The sequence below is a fragment of the Rhopalosiphum padi genome, chromosome 3, assembly GCF_020882245.1.
Source record: "Rhopalosiphum padi isolate XX-2018 chromosome 3, ASM2088224v1, whole genome shotgun sequence".
NCBI lineage: Eukaryota > Metazoa > Arthropoda > Insecta > Hemiptera > Aphididae > Rhopalosiphum > Rhopalosiphum padi.
Genome location: NC_083599.1, coordinates 20,123,289 through 20,150,355, shown reverse-complemented (window position 1 = coordinate 20,150,355; position 27,067 = coordinate 20,123,289). Strand labels below are relative to the sequence as shown.

At 25.7% G+C, this 27,067-nt stretch overlaps 2 protein-coding genes across 2 annotated transcripts; both read left to right on the top strand.

Moving 5' to 3' along the window:
• The first annotated feature begins 1,133 nt into the window (after nucleotides 1–1,133).
• Nucleotides 1,134–16,030, top strand: LOC132923903 (mitochondrial adenyl nucleotide antiporter SLC25A24-like). Its single transcript, XM_060987897.1, has 2 exons — nucleotides 1,134–1,434; nucleotides 15,822–16,030. Exons 1-2 carry the CDS (start codon nucleotides 1,167–1,169, stop codon nucleotides 16,016–16,018), a joined length of 465 nt encoding a protein of 154 aa, XP_060843880.1. The 5' UTR covers nucleotides 1,134–1,166; the 3' UTR covers nucleotides 16,019–16,030.
• A 6,662-nt stretch (nucleotides 16,031–22,692) lies between these two features.
• Nucleotides 22,693–25,097, top strand: LOC132926829 (uncharacterized). The gene is made up of 2 exons (XM_060991235.1): nucleotides 22,693–22,777; nucleotides 24,546–25,097. Exons 1-2 carry the CDS (start codon nucleotides 22,766–22,768, stop codon nucleotides 24,831–24,833), a joined length of 300 nt encoding a protein of 99 aa, XP_060847218.1. The 5' UTR covers nucleotides 22,693–22,765; the 3' UTR covers nucleotides 24,834–25,097.
• The last annotated feature ends 1,970 nt before the right edge of the window (nucleotides 25,098–27,067 follow it).

Genomic DNA, 27,067 nt, shown 5'->3' with positions numbered 1-27,067 from the left:
TAAATTATCCAATTTATACTGTTGATTTAAGACAATATTTTTCATTTTTCAATTACTTTTCCCCAAACTTCAAGTTTGCACATTAAGTTCTCCAAACACTGTTTGTAATTTTTATAAATACCTATTTAATTTAAAATAAATATTATGGATATAAGTTAGAAAAATTTCATCAGAAGAAATTTTTCAATAACATTTTATTTCATGGATAATAAAGTATTACAGTATTATAGTTCTCCAAACACGGTTTGTATTTTATATAAATACCTATATACATTTATAATTTCAGAAAAGGTTTTTATTTATTGTAATAAAATTAAACTAAATTTATAGTAATAAAAAAACATAATATTTTTATTAATTAACGTCAATATTTTTCATATAAAATTATACATTTTAAATTATTGTAGTAATATTTATAGTTTTGTGTAATAATAATATAATTGCATGTCAAACCTTTAAAAAAAATATAAATGTTTAAATGCTTTTAAATTGATATCACTATAATACAATACAAAACAGCCGTAAATCAAAATATAACACGATTACGACAACATTGTACTTGCATTATACATTATACTAGAAAAATTAACAATTTTAGTTAATTATATATTGAGTGCGAGCACGAAACCTTGAAATTTCAAAACATCAAAACAAACCAAAAATAAGTAATCATTTACCAATCTGAATTTTTAATGATTTTTGGATTTGACCAATAAACGTTAAACGTTAGATAAGGTTGTATATTCCTTTTTTTTAATATAAATAATCACTTTTTAGTTTTAATGAACTGTCCGGACACTATAAAATAAATGGAATAAATTATAATCAACGTTCACACCAATCTCGAAAAGTTAAATTTTAATATTACTAACGACTAAAAATCATTAAATGTCATGTTAAACAAAGCTTGGAAAAGTTAATTAATTATGTTATTTAAATTTATTTTGGGCGTAAAAAATACTACGTTGTATTTTTTTTATTATACATATATAAAAAATAATTTATATTCATGATTTGATGAACCGAAAACTGATTTTTAAAATATTCTGGGGAGGTAACTTTGCTGTATGAAATATAAAACCAATTAAAATAATAATAATAATAATAATATTTTTTTCCCATAGACTATAAAAACACGCCTGATCGTCGGCAAATACACGAATACCATGGACGTGGTGGTCAAGACTTACAAAAACGGAGGCGCGTCTGCATTTTTCAAAGGTTTCTGGCCTAGTACATTAAGTATTTTCTTGTTCACTGGCATTGAGCTTATGACTTACGAACATATCAAAGAAAATTATTCCCATTACTGCGAAAAAGACGACTGTCTGAGGTTGATTGTTAACTTTTACTCGGCATTTATCTCCAGCACTGTGGGTGTCGTGATATGTTATCCGATATCTACGGTTATCACTAGACTTCAAGTTGATGACGGTTAGTACAATAATAATAATAATAATCAGAAGACTACAGTAAAATGCGTTAATATAGGTAGTTAATATGTTTTGTAAATACCATTATATAGCATGTATTCATTGAATTAGGGAATATTTAATTTCCTGGTCGGATTGCATTGCAGAATTGAAATGTAACATTATAAGTAGATATAATAAAAATATATAATATATATATTTAAAAATTTAAAAATTTCAGTTTCCTCATGCTCAAACGCTCAGTACAATATATTATTTAATCAAAAACATACCACCTATTTTTTATGTCGTGCTTGGGATGACCTATTTTAAAATTATTTTAATCTCTAACGGGCGAATACATAATGCTACACAACTATTTAGCTCTAAAATCATAGTTTGACAAATAATGTCCACATCACTTGTAATCATAATTTGTTTTTTAAATATTTAAATTTTGATTATAAATAGTTTGATTATTTCTTATAATTGAGTTATTATTATTAATTTAAAATTGTTCCAATTAAATTATCTTAATATAATAGTCAATAATATTTAAGTAATAAACTCTAACACAATATTATATTATGTAAAAAAAATACCTAAATGCATTAAAAAGTACCTATAACTAATGGACATTATTTAAATTTAAATATTTTATAAATAAAAAAAAATTAATATATTTATGGTTAAATTTTAAGCTGTTCTCATTCATTATTTTGATTTTAAAGTCATCTGTGTTTTGAGTAACGATGAATTAAAAAAATTGGCCTATTTATTCCTAAATATGATATCACAGTAATAATAATAATATAGGTGCTGTTAATTAAAACAAATATGACATGCTATATACGTATGTGCGTAATCGCCGATAGTGTAAAAACTTTTCAAGTTTGTATGACTTTAATCCAATATAATCGTTGTAATCTGTCTTAGAAATGTATTATTCATTAATAACCGAGCATACTAATTATATATCAAAGAAAAAAGAAACTTAAAAATAATAATAGAATTTCTGAAAGATTTCATTGATTATGTCTCACTATATAGCACATAATCAAACGCACAATGAAGCTTATAGAATAAATAAATATTATATAGGTACCCTATATACATAGCTGTCCCATTTCCTCCAAACGATTGTCATTTAAAACGTCATCTGCTATACGAATGCCAGAGTACAGTACACTTATCACATCACATTACATACATTAAATTGACACTTTACAATAAATTTTATATTTTTACTGCGAATAATTCATTCGATGATAAATATGACAATAGTGGAGGTCAAATCATTTCTAATAGTTAACTATTTTTAATTCAAATTTTTTATGACTGTGACAAAAAAAACTCCAATAAATACCTATATAAATTGTTGGGCGCGTGTAAATTCTACCGGTACGTTTTATTTATCTGAAAATTTTTAATTTTGTATACGGGATTTATCCTTTTACATTTGAGACAAATTAATTAGTATCATAGATACAGTATAGGTATGATATAAAATTAGTAAACAATAAAAATAATAATTTAGAATAGATAATAAGTACTTACATAATTTATGTACAGATTTATTATTTATACATATTATATTTAGATAGGTACATTTTATTTTTTTTTTACACAAATTTAAAAAATATATAAATAATAATCAATAATGGTCACTAGTTAGTAGTTAGTTGAAAAAAAATAAAAATAAAATTAATAAAAAATATATATATAATTATTAACTATCAATAATAAACAGCTAGTTAATAGTAAAAAAATAATTACTCACTTGAATAAAATTTAAAATAAGGATTGATAATAATTAGATGCAGCTTAAACAAAAAAAGCAGTTTTAGTATAAAATATTTTCATAATCATGTATATCTAATTCGTTTGGTTTTATTATTATATATTATAATATATATTGTATTTACAAGAGACTACATAAATAGAATGATTATCTTTTTCTATTAACTATAGGTAATTAAAACCACTCACCTAAAAATAATAAAAAGGAAACTAAAAATTGCAACTCTTCTCTACATGCACTCTGTAGCACTTTGGTCGACTGAACATGTTGTGAACACGAGAAAGTATAGTTGAACATTTGCAACGTTGTCGACTAAAATAATTACAATGCACAGTGAATCACAAATGACTGAAATATTACCCCATAGCACGCATATTAGCCCTTCTCTTCTGTATTGGCACATACGTGTTATTATAGTGTTTCGAGTTGAAGGACAAACGTAAATACATATTATATTATCATGTACGCCGTATGTGTCATAATAATGTCATGTAGTCCTAGACTTTATAAATATATTATTATGTATAGATAATATTGTAGTTGGAATTTATGAGTGAAATAAATTAGGAAAGACAAATCACACATCATCTAGGTCTTTTTCATCTAATTTGAATTTTTTCTAAACTTGTAGACATATTGGTATACAATAATAAGTTAATTTTCTCTACCTATACACTAACGACTTATACTGTATAAGTTTATGTAGGTATAAGTTATACATAAAGTGTAAATATATTATAGATGTAAGCATAAGGTTTTTTTGTGTAGCATCTAACGAATAGGTATATTACCTTAAGTGCATACATTATAAACACACAATGTCGACTTAATAATATATGATTATAAAAAGTCGTTATAACATATTATTTTTATTATTATACAATATACATAGTTAATAATGAGTTCCAGAAAATCAAACTATGTAGTACCTACTACCTGGGTATGAACATAAAATAAAATTCAAACGGTTCAGATGCGTCAGATGTTATCTCAAAACATTCAAAACTAATTTTCTACGATGACCTTTTTTCCATCTCGTTATTTTAACCCGTATTAACAGCATTAGCTTTATACAGCGATAAAACTTCAGTGCATTATATTCGTATACATTAATTTCGATAAACCTGTAGACGTATTCTATACGTTATGTTAATGGTGTTTTTAAGTTATCATGTTATTATAGTTATGGTATATATTAACGAGTCGGTCGTAATATTATATTCCAGGTATTTCCTATCTAATAGGCCGGGTACGGCCTACGGCATATATTTCTTTCTCCGATTACGTAATATTATAAAAAATAAAAAAATAATATATTTCCAATTATATTCTATGTGTTTCGCCTCACCCGAATCACTGTACCGCGAGAACCGACTCATGGGATTAACGAGTTGTCGAATTATCTCAAAAATGGGTTTTTACGACGACGTTTTTGTCATCTTGTTTTTTTAACATACCCGCAGTATTTTATATTTATTATTTAAATTTTTTTCGTAGGCACATCTTCGTTTATGTTGTAGGATTTGAAAATTAAACTAATGCGCATATATTATTCAGTGAAGATGATAATCTTCGAGGCTTGAGAGTGTACACTTTTACTTGTACCACTATAAATATTATTCCGAAGTGCACTGGCCGACTGAATGGTCTGTAATATCTATGTATATTATATTGCATCACGCCATATATACTTTTCTCTAACTTCGGATTTCAATTAATTTGACTCAACTTTATATAAAATATATGCTTTATTTAACACATGCAATCCATTATAATACATATAACCATAATATACCATATTATTTTATATTTTTATTATTTATTTATTTATATATTATTTTTTTTTACTGCGTCGTTACTTTTTATTATAGGTCGACCAAAAACTATTCTTTCAGCTTACCTATACTCTATCTCTCACTCCGGTTCTTTTCTTTTTTATATCGTTGTCAGTCGGCTAATAGTTTTTTTTTTCATACTCCACGAGAAACTTATAATCGTATACTTTTGTATTTTATAAATTACATTATAAACATGACCTCATCTACCTATGCCTTAGAATTTAGATCATAGTTCTGCGAAAACCTGAGCAGCAAACAGCCACGTTTCAGTGATACGTCATCCTTATTTTACTAAATAGTTTTCAATCAATAGATATATTAGGATATGAGTTACATTTAATATAGAGATCTCATTCGAACGGTCATTTAAGTGTACTGTGCTCGTTAAATTTCACGCTCGACACGAATAGATAAAATGTTGGTCTATTATAAATATTACGGTTTAAAAATATTCATTCAGGTACTTATTACATTATATAAATAATTTTTACCCGAATTTGTAGTTATTGCCTGTAGGAAGTATCTTTAACAAGGCCCAAACCAAATTATCGTGTATAGTTCATAGCCTGACATATTTTTATATTTATTTAGTTGATTTTTTTTTTGTTCATAAGAAAATAGTAATACACTAAGTATAATAAAGATAACCAGATACTTTATACAATTTTACTACTTATTATTGCTATACGAGTATACAAAGCACTAAAGCAGATTTAAACAGGAAAACATATGTGAATAATTGTTTTAGCAAAAGCTTTAATTTTACTCATCCTTATAATTTTGAATTAATTCAAATAATCTCAACTAAACTAATCAATCTAAAATATGTAGGTATATAAAAACAAATATTATCAATAAAAAGAAGCCCGTAAAATATTATAGTATTTTAAAAGTACAAAATTGGTACATAAATAATCATAACTTATTAGTTATTAATTATTACATTAAATGCATTTCAGTTAACGATTAGGTATGTTAAAACAGTAGATTCTCATATTATTTTGATTTTTGACAAATGTGTAAATACTCTAACATAAACGTCAAAAACTATAAGAACAATTTAATTTTGATATTGTTCGATTTTAAATAATTATGATTAATGTTAGTGTTATTTTGTTTTATCTATACTCATTTTAGTACTCGATTTACATGTAATTCCTAAAATTTACTCGGATGAGTTCGGAGGGCTGCAAAATTTACAATTACCCCCTGACGATCATCACAATGTAGACCAATACCCCCATATGGTGCTACTGTAGTCCATCGCGGTTACCCAAAAATCTAAATAGATAACTCATTTCACGGTATAATTTTTGTTAGGCAATCGTATTTGTTGTTTTGTACACGAGCTTATTGGGGTTATCTGGTAAGCACCGGAAACCGAATAGTTTTATTATATTTGGCATTCGGCATCATATTTCTTCGTTATCTCTATAGTCTATGTATTTTTTTAATGATTAACATTTTGACCCTGTAGTTAAAATGTTCTGTTATACCATTATGTTATCTTGGTTTATGTAACACGTAGGTACATAATTGTATTTATTATAAAAACTGTGATTATTTCATAAAAAGTGTTCATTATTACGAATCGTAGTAAAATTTGTTAGCACGTCGAATTCGTTTTTATCGCATCCTTCCTTAACATATAATATTTTTTTCCCTCTCTATTAAATATTACGAAATATAGATTGGTATAATTTATGTTCAATTAAAATATTATGCTAGTTGTAACAATAAATTATAACACAAATCAATGTAGGTAAAACTGTTGGTAGGTATATATTATATGAAAATTCTAACAAGTTATTGAATTCCGGATTGTTAAAACATTTATGTCTATACGTATAAAGTTACTGTATTATGTTAATATGAATAACATATTTACCAATTACTCTTGGCAATGAAAATAATGTACTAAGCAAGCATATAGTTAGGTATGTCCAAAGCTTCCACGTATTATTGACGGTGATAAGTATAGGTATAATTAAATGGGTATGGAATAGTACACCCACGTTATAGTATTATAATGAACACAGTATTTGTTCACAAAGGCTGAACAATTTAAGGACCATATAATAGTTGAAAATTAAAATAGAAACATTGAGCCAATCAAAAATAATATATTATTAAGCGGGACACTTGCATTTTGTCCAATAATATATACTCGTAATAATTGATTACACTTCTTAGATTTATTAATAACAATTAACCTAGCGATTGCGTTAAATTTCCTATGAATATCATTAACATCAAATATGACATGACGTAACTAAAAATTATATGATTAAATGTATGATAAACATTTTAAAATAAATACTCTTCATCACACAGGCTTGTTAAACAAAAATGAAAAAAAACATTGTTAATGAATGCATTTAATGTACACGATGTTGTTATAATATAATATAGCAAACAGTTGAAAAATATAGTCCACAGTATAAATTACTATACGTTATAAATTACATACAATTTCGATTACTAATTCTAAATACGGTGAACTAAATGACTCTTCTATACACTTAGGTATCATTAAAATTTATCACTTGATTATATTTCGAGTGGTGATTAATTTATAGAACATTCTCTAAACCAAAAAAATTCTATAACGATGCTTAAATAATATTTTGTTAAACGACTTAAACGTAGTTGATGACGAACAAACGCGAGAACAAAACCGTGGTATGCTGTTCCGGTTGAAACTATTCACTGATATTCATATGATAAAATAGTATTTCTTGTTTGCTTTTTATTTGTTAAATAATATTTGTTGATTTACAATTGATTTGAGTTATGAAGTATTTTAAATAAAATACCTGACGATCAGAAATCCATCAATCAAAAGTATTTTTGAAAATTAATGAAATACTTACCACTAAAGAGTACAAAATGACAAATTTTAACTTGATAAACCATTTGATATTTGATAATTAAAATTATAATATGTGATACGTGCATAAAAAAAACAAATGTGGTGATTATAAAATGTTAATATTTAATTGAAAATTTATTATTATTTTAAAATTGGCATTTATTGTTTTATTTATTTCTATATTAGGTATGATATTTATTATATTATATTCTATAAAGATCAACAAGTAAATGTGAAATCTGTAAAAAATATACTATTGAAACATTTGAAACTTTTAACCCATTTTGAAAATTTTATCGTCTCAACATTTTATTTTCATTAGCATCGTGATTTTTAATTTATTTTTTAATTTTCAGAAAATTTTTGTAGTATTATAACGGGCGCTAGCTGGCGGTACATACATGTTTAATAACAATAGTTAATACTCATGTGGTATTAAATTATTCACAATTTTTCTCGAAACTAGAAAAAGTATTAAAAATCATGATGCTAATGAAAATAAAATGTTAAAACGTCAACATTTTCAGAAAAATATACTACAAAATGGTCATTTTCAATTTTTTTAAATAATTGAAAAAACAAATTGTTTTTAACTTTTTTACCATAACATTAAATTAAATTAAAATAATATGAAATACTTGTAGTGCTTATTCCTGAGAGTAGTTTTGATCGAGTCGTAAATTTTGATATCTCTATCTATTATTTTTGTAGATATTGCTAATGATAAATCCTCATGGGACACCTTGACATCTTGTATATATATTACGCCGAATTCATGAAATCAGCAACGTTGTCGCCGAATACGTGAAATCGGCAATTTGGCTACCAAATTCACGTAATCGGCAAATTTTGATTGCCGATTTCGTGAATTAGGCAGACTTTTTTCTGCCGATTGCATGAATTCGGTAACATATTATTATGACATAATTACCAATAGTGGATTATAAATAAACAATAATTGCACGCGTGCTGATCGGCATTACCACGCCGTAATCTTTATTACCTATGATGATAGATGCTATGATACGTACAAGCATTTTATCTTGGTCATTGAGGTCTTTTTATTGCACGTACATGTCCTAAATCATGGAAAAAATAAAAACTTAGGGTGGGGCTGGAGACACATTTCCCCAGACCCACCAATATCATTGAAATCATATTTTCAAATTTTTCTTGAACCATCATTTAGCAGCCAATTAGCAACGTTTGTTAGGTGGTAACTGGTATCAATATTTTTTGGTTAAAATAGGATATTATTTATGGAAATTAGTATTTTCTATTTATTTGGAATTTTTTAATCAATAAAGAATATTATTTTTTATGAATATAAACTATTAATATTACATTTAACATTCAATAACTTAACTTAACAAGATTTGTTAACTTAACTTTTTTAACTTTTGTTTAACTTTTAAACTATTTTTTATATACATATAATATTTATTATTACAATTTGATTTTATTATATTTCTGGCGTTTTATACATTTATTTAAATTAAATTATGTTTTATAATTTTTTAAGAAGGGTCTTGCCGATTTCACGCAATCGGCAGTATTATGCACTTTAAGTTGCCGATTTCACGTATTCGGTGACAACGTTGCTGATTTCATGAAATCGGCAATTTCATAAATTCGGCGTAACATATACATAATATATGTATATTTATTTTATATTAGTATTTTTTCATGTTCATAATATTAATGGCTGCATTATACTACTAAAAAAGATATATTTTTCTGGTAGTAAATTCGATGATAACTTGCGTCCCTTTTTGGGGACACAACTCGACCATATTATTCTGCCTACCGACTATCTACAATAATATAGCTATGACCGAATTGTGTCCATATGACCATATAAATATTATGTGTTTCAATAATATTTTTAGTGTTATGATTTCTGTATGAATTTTCCATTTTATAAATAAAATTCGCGCACATAATACAAAAGATAATATTATAGCCTGTTATTAATGTGATAAAATTGAAAATGTCCCATGGCGATGCCCGATTGCCGCTAAATAATTCCCGAGTCCTATTTATAACACTGAATGCTTGGTTTGAAAAACCAATAACATTTAATAGGTATCTGATTTGATAGATAAATAGATAATCATATATTATATTATAATTGATCAGTTTATTACAAAGTATTTTGCACAGTGCTGAATACATTTCTTAGTACCTACATGTTATACAGCGTACGTTGAGTATTCGATTAAAAATGAAAAAAATGTTTAGTTCCAAATTGCAGTGCGCGAAAAAAGAATTTTTTATAGTTTATAAAATTATAACTAATAAAATATCATAAGAATCTCTACTTTAACAGTAGTTTTAACAATTTAACAAAATGGTACAATAATATATACTATATAGTAAGTATACGTATATTATTTTGTTTTTTTTTTCGAAAATTGTACCCATGTCCCTCTCATTAATACGAATTTGCCCAGCAACAAGCTTGTTTATTATAGCCCTCGTTGTATATTATTATTACTATACACGTAGGTAGTAATATATTAATATTATATGATCATAATGATCAACATCCGTTTCTAATACATAAAAAAAACAAAACAAAAACTTTCCATCGTGTCAGAATTTAAATTATTCGTATTTCCGTTCGAAATTTTTATATTTATATTCGTAATATCAATTAAATATTTATAGATATGTATGTATTGCATAAGTCATAAGATGTACATTATGCTCATATTGTATAGAATTCCACTCACCACTTCACGCGTCTTATAAATATTTTCAAAATATGATTTTTTTAATTATTGTTCTATTGATGTGTAAGACCAATATTGAACATTTTATTATAATACATTTTTTATGAGTATTATATAACGGTTTACTCTAACTTAAAATAAAATCGTCTGTTTGTGCGTTACTAAAAAATTTTATTATATCAAATCGTATCAGAAAAAATGTATATAAATATTTTAGTTCTCATCAGATATTCACGTAGTATACTTGTACATATTATTATAAATATTAAGCAACAGGCTCGTATAGAAGAGTGCCTATGTAATATGAAAGCAGGCGGGAATTACAAGGTCAAACATAATAGTGAGAACGAGACATTCTGTACACTAAACAATATACATATAGTGCGTTGACGACTGAATTGTTCTCGAAGGAGGGAATCGTGTTGTGAAGGACTATGGCATAATACTGAATGTTTAAACAACAGTCCGTACACATATGTTTGTATACAGGGTGCTATATTTTTAATCATAATAATAGTTTATGCTACGATTCTATATTTTAATCTGCTCACTGTCTACTGCAGTCTGCAGAGCAATACATATTGAACAAATAATCGCGGTAATCAATCATTATATATTTTTTTTTTTTTGTGAATTTTTCGGGTTATGGTCGTTACTCACATAGTTTTAAATAAAGCTTTCTGAAGTTGAACAGAAAAACTCCATCGAAAATTGTCAAGTGTCGACTGTCGAGCCGATATAGTGTAATAAATATACAATAATCATCGTGATAAGGATGTGCAAATTGTATTGCACTAATAAGCGATAATATAGGCAGTTAGCGACTTTACTATAAAAAATTACACTCGTAAACAATAAATTATAACATAATTTTTGTATGTTCGTCGTTAAACAATAGTTTTCAAACTATGCACGCAAACGTGTAGTATTGTTTGTAGGCAGTGCTCGAAATTATGGGGTAGCAAAAGGGGTAAAGCGAAATCTCTTTAAAATATATTTTATGTGTGCACCTTTTAGATATATCAAAAGACAGTTAAATATAATCTATAGGCATCCGAGTTTTTTTTTAATACACTTTTGTATTCCCCTTCTAATTTTTACTCGATTCGAACACTATTTATATAATATGTACTGTATTTTATAATTGTTCGTAAAAAATAATCCACACATTACAACCATTACAACACAACAATATTGGCCATTGGCCGAAAACGATAATATATCGCATAACTGACGTTGTGTTATTGGTATACACTCGCATACAGGAAGTTATTGCAATAATAATATTATTATTATTTATTACCACATATTATGTATTTTATTTTAGTACGTTGCGCGCAGTTGAATATTATATACGAGTACTAAGCTGCGATGGTATAAAATTGTCAGTGTTTTTGTGAGTTTGAGGTCAAACCTAGTTGTAACGATATTATTGTAATATGCGTGTTAGGCGTTACTGTTAGGCAGCCGTGTCAGGCGAAATCAGATCGGAGAGAGTTAAGCTAGTTGTCGGACCTTCGTCGTCATTCCACCATAAAATATTCTCCACTCCCACTCTAAGCTTCGTCTTCGTATACCCAACGCGTGAAATGCGTTTTGGATGGCTATAGAAAAGGGAACGACGATGCGTGCTCGTCACGATAAAATATTATTATGCGCGCCTCGGCCGCTACAAAATCTACAATAACAAATTATGGATAGTACATTGTACGCTTACTACATTTCAAAACGAAATACCGCATTCTGGAAAAACGTTCGTCCCACATACCTATCAATTCGATTTTCATCTATAAATTTGAACAAAATAACTATACATTATAATATTATAATATAATAGAGGTCATTATAGAGGAATTCATATTTATAATAATAATAATATGATTATGTTTTCCTTTAATTTTTATTTACCGTTTCATGCCGGTGAAAATATAGTTATATCATACAGGGTGATTATTTTATCATTACACATTTAATTTTCGTCAAGTATTGAATTTTTTTTCATTTTTTTTTTAAATATTTTGTATCATGATTTTCTCAAACTGTATGAAATTTTTATTTTTTTTACCCTTTTATTTAATAGTGAAACCACTATCAACTTTTGATTTTCAAATGGCAACCTACATTTAAGCTCAACTAGTTTATGAAATTTTAATTATACCTAGGTTACCATTTGAAAATCAAAAGTTGCTACTTGCTAGTGGTTTCACTATTAAATAAAAGGGTAAAAAAAAATAAAAATTTCATACTGTTTGAGAAAATCATGATACAAAATATTTAAAAAAAAAATGAAAAAGTCAATACTTGACGAAATAACGAGTGTATAATGATAAGAGAATCATTCTGTATATAACTACAAATATTTAATAAAAAAAACAAGTTATGTAAACGACCACATATTTATTTACTCACTATTAAAATAAAAAAAAAAATCGATTGTATCAGATCTATAGTATTTTTACCAAAGACTATTTTTGCCACGGAATGCTTTTAACGATTAATTTAAAAAATAAAAATAGTATAACAATTATATTATATACTATAGCTCACTCATGTACAATAAATTAATAGACCTGATTAAGAAGGGAAAGAAATGTTCCAGAGATCCATTAATTTAAATTAAAGGAATCACATCGTTATCAGCTTAAAATGTATTGTATTAAGAGGTAATTTGTACTTTTATAGTATAAAATATCACGCGTACTATAGAACCATATAATATGTATATGCCATAATTAGTGAGCCATATACTGCCCAAACTATCATACATCGTTACCAGCATTCCGTGTTTTTCGACTATCGTCTATATTTTAGAACATTTATTCTAATTTTTCCTTGAGAAATGACGAGTGTCAGAAAACAAAAAAAGAATTACTGTTATTGTATATATATTATAAAGGTTGATTTACCAAGAATGCTCATCCCAATTGTTTTAAAAGTAAAGTGAAAGTGAAATTTAAATAACTAACGAGTTACTATTTATGTGGTTAACAATTTGTAAGAAAAAGAATAACTAGTTTAAATTTAAAAAATATAATTTGGTATTGCTATAAAACACTTATTAAATGGTATACAAAATCTAAGTATCTAATATGAAATAGAACACCATTGTAATTTATATTAAACATTCAAAACACAAGAATTTGTATATAAATTAATTATTATAGGAAAAAAAAGATGTAAGTATGCTTGGCGATCACTATATATTTTTTATCATGAATATATAGTGTTAGCCAAAATTAATCAAAACGAATTTAATTAGATGTTTAATTACATGCAATAATACACCAACATTTGTAAATACAACTAATATAAGTATTTAAATATATAAAAAAATAATAAATATACAGGTTATATATTATATATTAATAAGTATATATTATGTATGTATTAAAGTATTATCTGGAACATAAAATAGATATACTGAAATAGAGGAAATAAGTGAAAAAAACATTGAAACAATATAGCGTTTTTAAAGCTTCTAAAAATTACGGAATCTATAAAAATTTGTTATAATGATTAAAAGTATTAAAGATTAGAAGTATTAGAATTAAAAGTATTATATTATTAGAAATATATTTTTATTAATTCAATTTTTTTAGTTAATAGGTACCTAAAAACATAGGCGTATACATATGCTGTTTTTATTTTTATTCGTGTAATTTTTAATATTTAAATTATCTTTTTTAATTAAAAATAAAATGAGGTAATATTATTATATTTTATTATATAAAAATTGGTATAATATGTATAAGTTTTAATTCTATATTGCCTATTATACATAAATAATATTTTAGAAAAGTAAAATCAACTCACAGTATAACGAATTTCAAGGAACCTAGGAAAAAATTTGGTTCATCGAAAGTTTATTGTATTATATTATTCATTGAAACTCGTTGTATCAAGAGCGTAAGCCAACATAATTCATTTTAACAAGATTTAAAAGAAAATTCAAAATTTAAATCAATGCATTACAAATATATATTAGTTTTAATTTAATAATGCAATGCATATTTACATAGATTCATATAATATATATATAAACGTATAAACATATATATATATATATAAAATATATATACATATATATATATACAAATATATATACATATATATATATACAAATATATATTTATATATACATAAATAGTTAAATAAATAGTAGGTATAGTAAAAATTAATACAGGTATACTTTATTGTCTTTATTAATAATAAGTACATATTTATTGTGTATTACGTATATACATATTATTTATTTTTTTTTTAAATCAGTTTTTTTTTGTGTGTAGCTGTTTGCCCTAGCCCGATCAATAGTTTTGTCCAAATTTAAAATGTTACAATACACATTACACTTTCATCGATGTCATCATATTTCTGTGAATAATTGACGACAATATGGAGTTATTATTTATCGACATGAATTTTATTTTATCGTGTGATAACCACCAAAAACAACTTCGTAATAACAATAGTTATTTATTTTTAATTTATGTTTATCATAATGGACATAATGCATAGACTCATAGTCATTATATACACTAGCAGTCGTGTATCTTAAATTAATAAAAATTAAAAATTTGTAAAATTGTGTGAGTTTTGGCCAAAAAATCAAGGGGACATACATTTATTTTTTTGTTATATCGTGAGATTTTTAAGGGGACGACAGGTTTCTTGCGTTATATTAGAGATTATCGTTATATCGAGTTTCGTTATGTCGCGAGTTGACTGTATTACTAAAATTAATAATAATGTATTAAACTATTAAATTATATTAAGTATTTAAAAAAGATAAAGTTTTAAAATTTAACGTACATTTTAAGTATAATAAAAATAATATTATCGATTAACTTTACATAATATATATTATTTCTTTACAGTCAGTAATTATAAAATTATACGATTAATATTATAATTTATTATAACATTCAAACAGGGATAAGTTCACAAAAGAACTGTTTTTCATTCCACAGGGGGACCCACAACCGTCAATATTATATATCGTGTGCCTGGGCCACTATAGGATTTAATTCGTTATTGTCCATGTCAATGGCCCACACGCGCTGACACGACGTCATGTTCGTGAAACATAATTTCCCTGGAAATAAATAAAACCAATCAATAAACCGTATTGTAAATTATTATTATTATCGTCGTGTGTGTGTGCAGGACACTCGAGCGGAACGATGAAAAAGGTGTCGGAAAAATGTAGCCTGCGACGGCCGTTTTCAGCAAACTTCCTATGCAGCGGTCTACTGCTTTACAGAGGCATCGGTGGCAGTATCGTGAAAATGTTACCCACCACTTCCATTGGCTACGTGATCTACGAAGAGTTGTGCAAGTCGTTCGGCGTGCGGATGTCGTGAAGCATATTACATTTCCATGTATGTACCTATATAGATATATTATAATACATCGCCACACTATATAATAAATATCAATAATAATAATACATTTCAGACGGGGTAGAAGTGGTGGTACCACATCCACCGCACGCACTTTCACGCTTCTGCGAACATTATTACACGTTCGTCATTAATTCGAATCGATACATTGGTAAGAAGTGCTTATACATACATATTTTATAATGTATTAACCACACGATCGTTTTATGATATAAATCTGTCCAATTGATGTACATTTTGATTTCAGCACGTAAAAGACAAAATAAATAAATAAATAAATATGCCATTCATACCATAGATTCTGAGCAGAGCAGTAGGTTATATACAATAATATGTTTTTGTGTTTCATTAAATTTTCAAGCAGTAAAAATTCTCTAATTTTAAGCTTCAGGGAAATAGGTATAACTAGTAGTAAATTGGATCTGGTTTGTATATAGGCCAAGCCGCCAAGGAATCTAAGGCAATTCCCAATACATTAATAATATTGGGGGAAAAAAAATATTAAAATTTTTATTTTCACAAAGTTCAGCAAAATCACGAAAATTCACACACGTCATCATCTTAAATCTTTACCTAAAGGTTAAACTTTTAGATGTAATAGAATATTCGTAGCACATATTAATTTTTACAAATAATAGATAACAATAGGTTAATTCACTCTAATATCAAAACTAAAAGCACACTATTGAAACTGGTGAACAAAAATTTACTATATCGTACGTGTGTAAGACGGATACAACACATGCGGATGCCACGTCCTCTTATAAGTTACAATAGGTACTTATTTATGAGGGTTATTGGATTTTAAGTCACTCTCGTACCACTTCTAAACTGCTACGTACCAATATATTAATATTGTATTTTAAATTGTAACGTGCTTTCATAGGTGCATAATAGATACACTTACACACACATATCTTATATCCGTGTATTATGTAAAAAAATATAACTGAATATTGTTTTGTTGCAGTTTTTTCGCATCGGAGCATTCTTTACTGCAATGTTCATATATATATGTATAGTAAATATACCAATATTAAATATTTTGAACATCGCACGGACTACACCTGCAGATAATCACAGATACACAAACTTTGTACTTTATACTAAGGATATCTGCGTATGCCGTATTTTATCCAACTCAGTCAAAAACTGTTATAATATGTACTTAATGTTTAATATATTATTGTAGATTCTTGAAATCGTAAGCATATGTAAGATATGTTTATAAAAGAAAATATAATACTTGTTTATATAGTTATGCTTATTGCCTACATGGTGAACCATCATATTTTGAATTTCTTATACTTGTTTCTCAAAATGTGTTTAACAAGTAATGATGCATTTGTACAAGACGGACATAATATTGGATAAATAGATTATATTATTCATTAATGATTGCTATTGATAGTGAATCGTGTCATGATATTTTGAAATTATTTCAAGAAATTATTTTCTTATTTGTTTTAGATTCTGACTGGAGATGTACATTGGTTTCAAAACGATGTGTTTTAAATTAATTTCGAGGAGTTATTATATTATTATATTAATTTTCGAGGCAGATTCGCAAAGTGTGCAACGTGTGCCGTACCAAAAATAAGCCCATATCCTCTCCCCTATATACGCCATTGGTTTAGTTATACATATGTACTTACACGTTGTATAATAAAAAAAATGTTACATAAAAATATGCTGCTCATAAGTTTTTTTTGGCACAGTTAAAAAAATGTTAAAAATACAGTTAGGTACAATTTTTATTTTTTCTATAAGCGTTTAAAAGTTCAAATTTTCAACATTTTTATCACTATTACAAAAACAAGTTTATTATTTTTTAGTGAAAGATTTTTTTAAGTTTTTTACTGGAAAAAAGTTTAAAAGTTACATTAATTTTTATGAACGATTTTAGTATTTTATATTATTAAAAAAAACACTTTATTTGACTGTTTATTTAATTGTTGATAAAACGCGAAAATTTGAGAATTTTTTTGTAGTTTATGATTTATAACGTTTTAAATTTTAATAGTTAAGACTTATATATTATACACAAATGTTATATAAGAATATGATACTGACACATAAATCATTTTTGACATTATATATTTTTATTATATTTTTTCTGTATTTTTAATGGTTTCGGAGTGATTTGTTTTTAACTGTTTTTAAAGATTTTGAACCAATTACACATATTTTTATGCGATTAGATTTTGAAGAAAAATATTTTTAAGTAGGTTCCTTAAATTAATCGATAATATGTTCACATGTTCAATCACAGTAATGTTAAATTACTGAATAATATAATATTATGTAGACGTTATAATATGAAAATGCCCTCTTATTAAATCTATTCACTTATTTCCAAATAAATTAAAAACGATGTCAAGTTAATAAAGGGGATCCACTGCAGTGTTATCGTACAAAATGCATGTATACGAAGCAAATAATACCTATAGGTACTCAAACCGCAGTCGACCTCGATTACTCAGACGTCGTATAAAGAAGAATGTAGTACACAACTGCAGTTGAAAACAACACATCGATTCATTGTCAGACGCTCTTTGTGGCTATAGTCATCAGGTATATAGTACATAATTATATACATATATACCTACACTATATAGGTACCTACATAATATTATACCGTTAAAAACGCACAACGCCGTGACGCAACTGCGTGAACAACAAAATAAGCAACTTAAACAATATATTAATATATTATAAGTACTCATGTATTTCGTTTTATGAAACTAAAACAGAAAATAATATACATTATAATTATATAAAATACCTTAAGATTTTTTAGGCTGTAGCAACAAGTAAATGTTTCAGAGGTCAATTAATAATATTAAGATAAACATAATAAATAAATTAACTATATTAATTTACATACTGATGAATGATAATCCATTTAATGTATGACACTCATCAATTCAAAAACTATTAACGCTTTTGAAAATATTTTTTTTTTACATAATATTATTATATTCTATATCAGTCTAGAAAAAATAATTAATGACACATACATTGAAATACTCCAAATCATATTCTGAAGAAGAATATACAATTTAAAAAGTGACAAGTGGTTACTAATCTACTTCAGTTTAACTATTTTAGGCACCTACATTCCTATAAATTTAAATTCCTATTTTTTATTTCAAGAAATATTATAAAGTAAATAATAATATCAATATAAATAAATCTTCATCAAGTTTTTTTTTTATCTAAATTGTAAACTTTATAGAAATTACTCTGTATTTTGTCATTATTTATATATTGTCTATATTTGAATATTTCTCCATTATAAATTTATAATGTAATGTGTAGATTCTAAGAAAATAACTATACACCTTCAACACAAGCTTTGCTTATAGAACGTAGATAAACCAAAATATTTAAATAATAGGTACTTATAAATTGAAATTATATTCTTTTAATGAAAAAAAAAATGAATTTAAGTAACGATTGATCAGAATTATTTGATGGTATGACGTGAAATTTTAAAATGGAATGTCTGTTGGCCCGAAACTGTATAAATCGTATAATATTACGTTATACCCTATAAACTCTATAGCGCGTAATATTATAGTTACCTTTTACGTTTTACGAACAGTAATATTATTGTGGATGGTTCAGCGATCCATGAGCGACCGGTTGACCTTCTAAAGCGACGGAATATATAACTATATAAGTAATATTTGTAGGTAATGCAGCACAACAGGTTAAAGAATTTCAACGGTAACCGCCAGAAAACTTGTTTTTAAACATTGTCGAAAGCAGTGAGAGACTATAGAGAGAAAGAGAGAGAGTATGAGAGAGGGAGTGAGATAGAGAGTGAGAGAGAGTAAGTGAATGAGAGAGAGAGAGACGCTCGACTACGTGATATAATAATATGGTTGTTATTATTAAGCGTGTGGCGTGTTATGGATGTGCTCATTGTGCTCAGTTGTTATACTAGGTAAAAAAAATAAATAATAAATGTAAATTACATAGACGCACGGACCGAACAAAACGAAATCCTCAGATCGGTATATAGATTCTATATTCTCTATAGAATATTAATAGCATGACATGGGTTGTGCCAGGAGATACTTTCGTTTTTGAATAAAGTACAATAAAATAAAATATTAAAAGTAAAAAATTCCCAATATTTTTCATAATTACTTGAAAAAACAAGACATTTATTTCGTATAACTAGACATTTAGATAAATTTTGCTTTTTTTAGGTATAACTCAAAAACGAAAAACTTTGTTAAAAATTCTACCTATAGTCTATTTTGGCATTTTTTATGTATGATCAAGTTTTCAAATGCTACCTATATCTACTATCATAATTGTATATAAAATAAATTAGAAAATGTCATTAGAAAAATAATAATACCATGTATAATAAGTAATAAGTAATGTCAGTAATAGATGACACGTCATCACACCATCTTCGCTATAAATCGTTTTTCTTATTCGAGTTATTCGTAAATAATAATATATTATGGGTAAATATCAATTGCGCCGAAAATCGCTGTTAAACAAAGTAAAATTATGGAATAGAAATAAGATATACTTCAATTGCACCGATCGATTTTGATAACTACGAATCTAATTTTACGTGTTAGATTCCCTATTTATTATATTTTTTTAGAAAAGTAAAAATTGACATTCAAGGCATTACAATTCAATGACATTCAGTACAATACAAGTTGCGACCACCGTACAACTCGATAAATTCCGGTAGTAATGAATTATAAATTACATAAAAAAAAAAATTAACATTATAGAAATCAAATCAATAAAGACAGTTTTAGTATTTTATTTTTTTTAACTTAATTTTTATTGGTACACAATTGATGTATACCTTTTTAGCTTTTAGCGGTGAAATATAATTGCGCCCGCTTTACCTTGTTACAAGCGAAAAAAACTAGATTTAATACCCAGTTTGAAAGTATACTTTATTAATAGATCAATAGATGACATTATAAACATTTGTCATATATATTTTTTTCATAGACATATTTTACTTATAAACTATAATAGTTATACAATTTTAGTAATATAAAATATTAATAATTATTTTATAACTATACATATAGGGAAAATACATTTATGAAAAAAAGTATGATAAATGTTTATAGCATATATGTCAATAAGGGCATTATCTATATCAGTGGTCACCAACTAGCGGACCGCAAACATTTTTTTACGGACCGTTATCCACGGAGATTTTAAAATTTTTATAATATAAATAAATACAAAGTGTGTCATATAAAATTTATTTTACGATAAAAAAATTAAATTAATCTGTATTGAACAAGTGCATAAATAAATCAATATAAATACTAATTAAAAAAACCTGTATTTATTAACGTGTGTAAATTATTAAAACTGTTAGGGACCGCGACCAGTAAAGAAAATTTCAAAACAGACCTCCTTAGAAATTAGTTGGTAACCCCTCATCTATATTATAGACTCGAGTGCAATCGTAATGTGTTTTTTGCAGGTAAAAAGGTAAAACAGGTTCAATCATGCTGATTAATAGAGTGCAATCATATTGCGTTTTTCGCATGTAAAAGAGTAAAGCGGACGCAATCGTGTTACACCCCTTTTTAGTATACTTTTTTTGTATATCAGCGCAATAGATGTATATTATACAAATAGTATCCCAAAGTCGGAGCAATTGACGAATGTCGATAATTATCAATTTATGATTAAATTAAAATTGAATAGGTCCATCAAACAACTTACTTATACTCAATGAAGAGCCGAAAGAGTATACTCAAAACCTATTATACAGCAGTGTGATTTTCAAGTTCTTAAGAACAATTTAAAAGCACCCTTATTGTATTAAATTCTAAGTTTTAGTAATTACAACTAAAAATATAATGCATTTTTGTTATGACATAAAGTACATATTTTCATAGTCTTGACGGATTTGCTTAAAACAATTATAAAAAAAAATTGTTGTCTGGATTTGTGATATTTCTCCATTTTTAAATAAACTTTTTGAAATGCAAACAAATAAAAATCATATACGTTATAATTAAAAACAAAAAATTTAAATAAGTCAACAAATTCTATCAATTTCAATATCTATAAATACAAAAAAAAAAAAAGTCAAAATATTGTGTATGTTTAATTATAAATAATGTTAACTCGATCCAAATTGCTACGAGAAACTATTACTCTCAAAATCGAAGATCGAGTAATTTTTAATTTTTTTATACATACGCATACATTATTTAAAGCCAATACATCCATCACTTCGTTTAGAATCTAAAATGCTTAATGAAATTTAACAACATATTACTCTACAGTTCTATATTTACGTAATTATATAAAATAGATTTCCGAAAAACGTTATGCCGTTATTTAATAAATCGTATTAGGCACGTATAAATATGATATCAAATAATAATAATAATAAATAATAATAATGGGTATAATAATATATATACATATATATGTGTATGTGTGATGAGATTAGGTATAAAAAAACATAAATTAGTTTATTAAAACCAATTACAAAAAATATTGAGGTCCAACCTCTGATTTTTAATCAACAGTTAAGTAGATAATTTTTTTATCGTTCCAAACGCTGAGTATTTAAATAGAGGTATTCTAGCATTTTATTCACAGTTTTCACAAAGAGTTGTAATAACACTATTGGTACTGATTATTTCCAAGTCTTTTTTACACAGTTATAAATTTCTATTCAACATCATGAAATCTTCGGTAAGTTCTATTCCATAATACGAAATTACTTATGAGCTAGTAGTTAAAAATTATTAGTTCTTAAAATTAATAACAGTCAACAATTCTTTTTTATATATTTTAATATTCTGTTTCCTAGCAATTGAACAATTTATCGATATTTTCTATTTAAATTTATTTTCTTGAAGACTTCATTAGTAACACAATAATACAGAATATGTCCCATCATATTATATATATTAAAGCTTTTCAATTATTTTAACATTTAAGTTTAAATTAACAATATTTAAAATTAATGAGTTATCATGTTAATATAAAATAAAATTGCTTTCAACTAATTACATAATGATTTACTTTTTTTAAGCTTTTAAATGAATTTCTATGAATTAATACGTAAACTATTTTCCATGATTTGCAATTATTAATTACTAATCAATTAATTAATTTTATAGTTGAGTTAAGTTAAATTGTTCGTATTATAAACCCTATAAATTTAAAATAGAAAATACATAGATTTTTTTTAATAATTATTACAAATTATAAGAATGTCTTGTAAATACTAAATTGTTGAGCACCAAAATGTTGAATTCGGTATTTCTAGATTTTAATAGGAAAGAGGATATCTTACTCAAACGCATAATTTATCTCCAAATAATAACTATACCTGATAAATCAGTATAATGTTTAAAGAAATGTAGAGTAGTTAACGATCTCTTGAAAATTTACCTATTACCTAAATAGTTACATGATAGAAAGAATTCTATCGATGCCTTTTTGTTATTTTTTCTGATAATTATTCTTAGATGTGTTACCTATGTTTAATAATTATCAATTATGATTATTTGAATAAAAAATTATTCGACTAATTTTCAGTAATTTTATCTTAGTTAACATAATATGGTTAGTAATTTGGTAGTTAAAACATTTACGTATTAAAAAAAAATAGTTGAGATTGTGTTTTAAGTTCACGTTTGTACTTAAATCGTCTTTTATTTGGAATAAATAGAAAAATACTATAAACGAAACAAATATAAAACTACCCAAAGAAGAAACTAAAAAGTAAAGAATTCGAATATATTTATATTTTGTATTAGCATTATGTTTAAAAATTATTTAAATACATTTTTATTCAATACATTTTTTATTCAAATAATGTTTTCAAATTATTCGAATAATTTTTTATTAGGATAATTAAAAAAAAAATAATTCAAATAATTATCTAGATAATATTTTGCTCAACAGTGACTGAGGGTAAGAGAATATAATATTAGTTATTACAACAAAAAAAACAGATTTAAAAATACATTGGATACATGCTATACTAATTATTTTAATGAAATATAAATTTATATTTCTATAAAATGTTCTAAAATTGTGATTTTATTCAGTTATAAAAAAAATAACTGAAATTAAAGTTATTATGTTACTTTTATTTCTATTTAGCTTTTGAAAGTACACATTTCAGAAGTTTATAAAAATAAAATTAACTTTTTATTATTTAGTTGTAAAAAATAATAATAGTGTACCTACTTGTTTAATTTAGTAAATTAGTAATTTTATATAACGTTTTAATCAAATGATTGATAAAATGCAATTGTATTGATTAACACTTAAATATTAACACCTAATTATCTTTATAAATGAGACAACAATTTAATAAGTGTTGTTCATATTCATCAAATCAATATAGTATCAATATTTAAATATGCTTAAAAAAATAATATTTTCATTACTAAATACAATATTATATATTAAAATAATTGAATCAAATTTTTATAATTTTTCTTAGGTTATGTTGTGTTTGTTGGGACTTGTTATAATACAACAATGTATGTGTGTTCACATTCATTACCGAGGAGAAAAAAACATTAAAGAAAATGATGAAGACTACGATATGAACATTAATCATGAAGGAGGTGACCACGGAGGCCACAAACACGTCGATTGTGATCACCCAATCCATAAGGAAGAAGATCACGCTGATCATAAGCATCAATTTGCAAAAAACGTAGGTTATAGTCCTGAAGAAGATCGTCTCGCTCGCATTCGCCATCATTTGAGACATACCCACGAATAAGGACAATATCCCACGATCCATAAATAATTATTATTCTAAATTTTTAACCATTTATAACAAACAACACGGTAGTTCATTACTACTAAATTTATATTTCATAAAAATAATTAGTATAATTAGTATAGCATTATATAGCATTGTCCAATGTATTTTAAAACAATTTTTTTTTGGTTTAATTAAAATTATGTAGCATTATAGATTAAGAATACCTAACCAAAATGTTTATTTAATAAATTCACTTATATAGTTACAATTTTTAATAAAAATTTAATTCAACTAATAATTATATGTATGAGTTATTATATTGTCTTCCATTGTTAGAAATATACTTTAATAATATGAAAATTAATTATTCAATTATTAAAATGGATTAAATAAAATATAATATTTTAAAAGTAATTCAGAAATATTGTCGGCATAAATAAATATTGATTAATATAAAATTATAAACATATATTCTAAAAATATTAATTAATATTCTGTTGCCCTTATTTCTTTAGTATGAATTAGTGAAATATTCAAGATAGATGATATTTAGAACATTATATAAGATATAATGTTATATTGATATAATTAGTATAGCATTATATAGGTATTATATTGATATAACACAATAAGACATCAGAGAAATAAAAAAAATAAATCCAACTGAAAAATCTATTACAGCGACTTCAGAAACTCGATGACGAGATATACTCGAAACCTATTGGCTATTACTATAAACAGCACGGCAACTTTACCGAATTTATATTACTTTACAAATTCTAAATTGTGTTGCATGCAATAAATTATTATATGTGTTTGTTATGATGATTTTTAAAGGATAAATTATTAACATAATCTAAATTATTTTCGAAAATATCGCCCTATAGGCGTTTTTGACGTTGTACAAAGAACACCATTATATTATATCTAAATATTATTGGTACTTACTAATCTGTGAATATTTAAATTCTTTTATTTATTATTCCAAATTGTCCAAATCGTGTTGGTTGCGATAGCATTTAACACGTAGGTCAATACCCGATGCCCGATGGTAAAATTAACTTCGTCAGTCGTCGGAAATGGCAACGTCGGAAATAGCACGTATAGGTAACCGATTCATTATGTTGTGTGGGAGATTGTGAACTGCGCTATACGTCAACAGTTGACTGCAGTTGCTGCTGTTTGTTTTTACCGTTAACCGTGCCAGGTTACTGAGTGTGATAATTTTTTCATTTTTCGTACTTTACACTAGGATCGCTGTAAATTGCGGCCTATATAGTTTTATTCGTACTTATTAAATTTAGTCTAGCGGTATTTTCGCATAATCAATATTTTCCGACCCATCTTCAGACTCTAGAAATGGCAATATAATTGTTTTGATATATTGGTATGGTTAAAAATATTGGTTTTGCTTATGATTAAAAAAAAGTTAATAAGCAATTGGTAAAAATGTATATGATAAATTGATAATCCCACACAAACATAGGCAACTAGGGCGGTGCTTGGGTGTGCTTCATATGTTCCTACTCGTTATAATTATATAACGTTTGTACATTTGTTGAATATAATATTTGCTTTATAATAAATAGGGTTTTAAAATTTCATGAAGTTTATGTTCTTGAAAATATATTTCATTGCAATGAAAAATAAAATATAAATTATTATATCTTAAAGTTTATAATCACGTCAACTTGCAAGTGAAACTTTTAAAAGTTGGTTTATTGTGTAAAACAGAAAATATGTATAATAAATAATAATAATAATAATAATCAATAAGGATCCAGTTAATACAAGTGATAAATTCTAGAGCTCGGAAGTTGTTGTATTTACTTTTTTTTTTTTTACTATTTGATTTATTGCTTAGTGCCTCAGTGAGCTAAAAATCTTTTACTAGACACCACGAAAAAAATATCAAAAATGTATAGTGCATATTTTTGCATATTTACTATTAATATTTTCTGTGTATAATCAATATATTATTTCTATTTAACTATAACCAAACACGTTTAAAAGAAGAAAAAATATTTTTCAATATTTCAAATTTAGAACCCTATAATTATAATATTATCTCTTATGTCCATAATTTGAAGTGTTATATGAATATGTCAAAAATAATATAATTACATCAAAATGTTCAGTACTTTTAATTTATACAATAAAAAAAGACAGAAAAAATAATCAGTCTAAAGAAGATGAAAATATCGATGACCCTGAAGCCCCTTGTCAAATTTCATCTTGTGAACTGAATA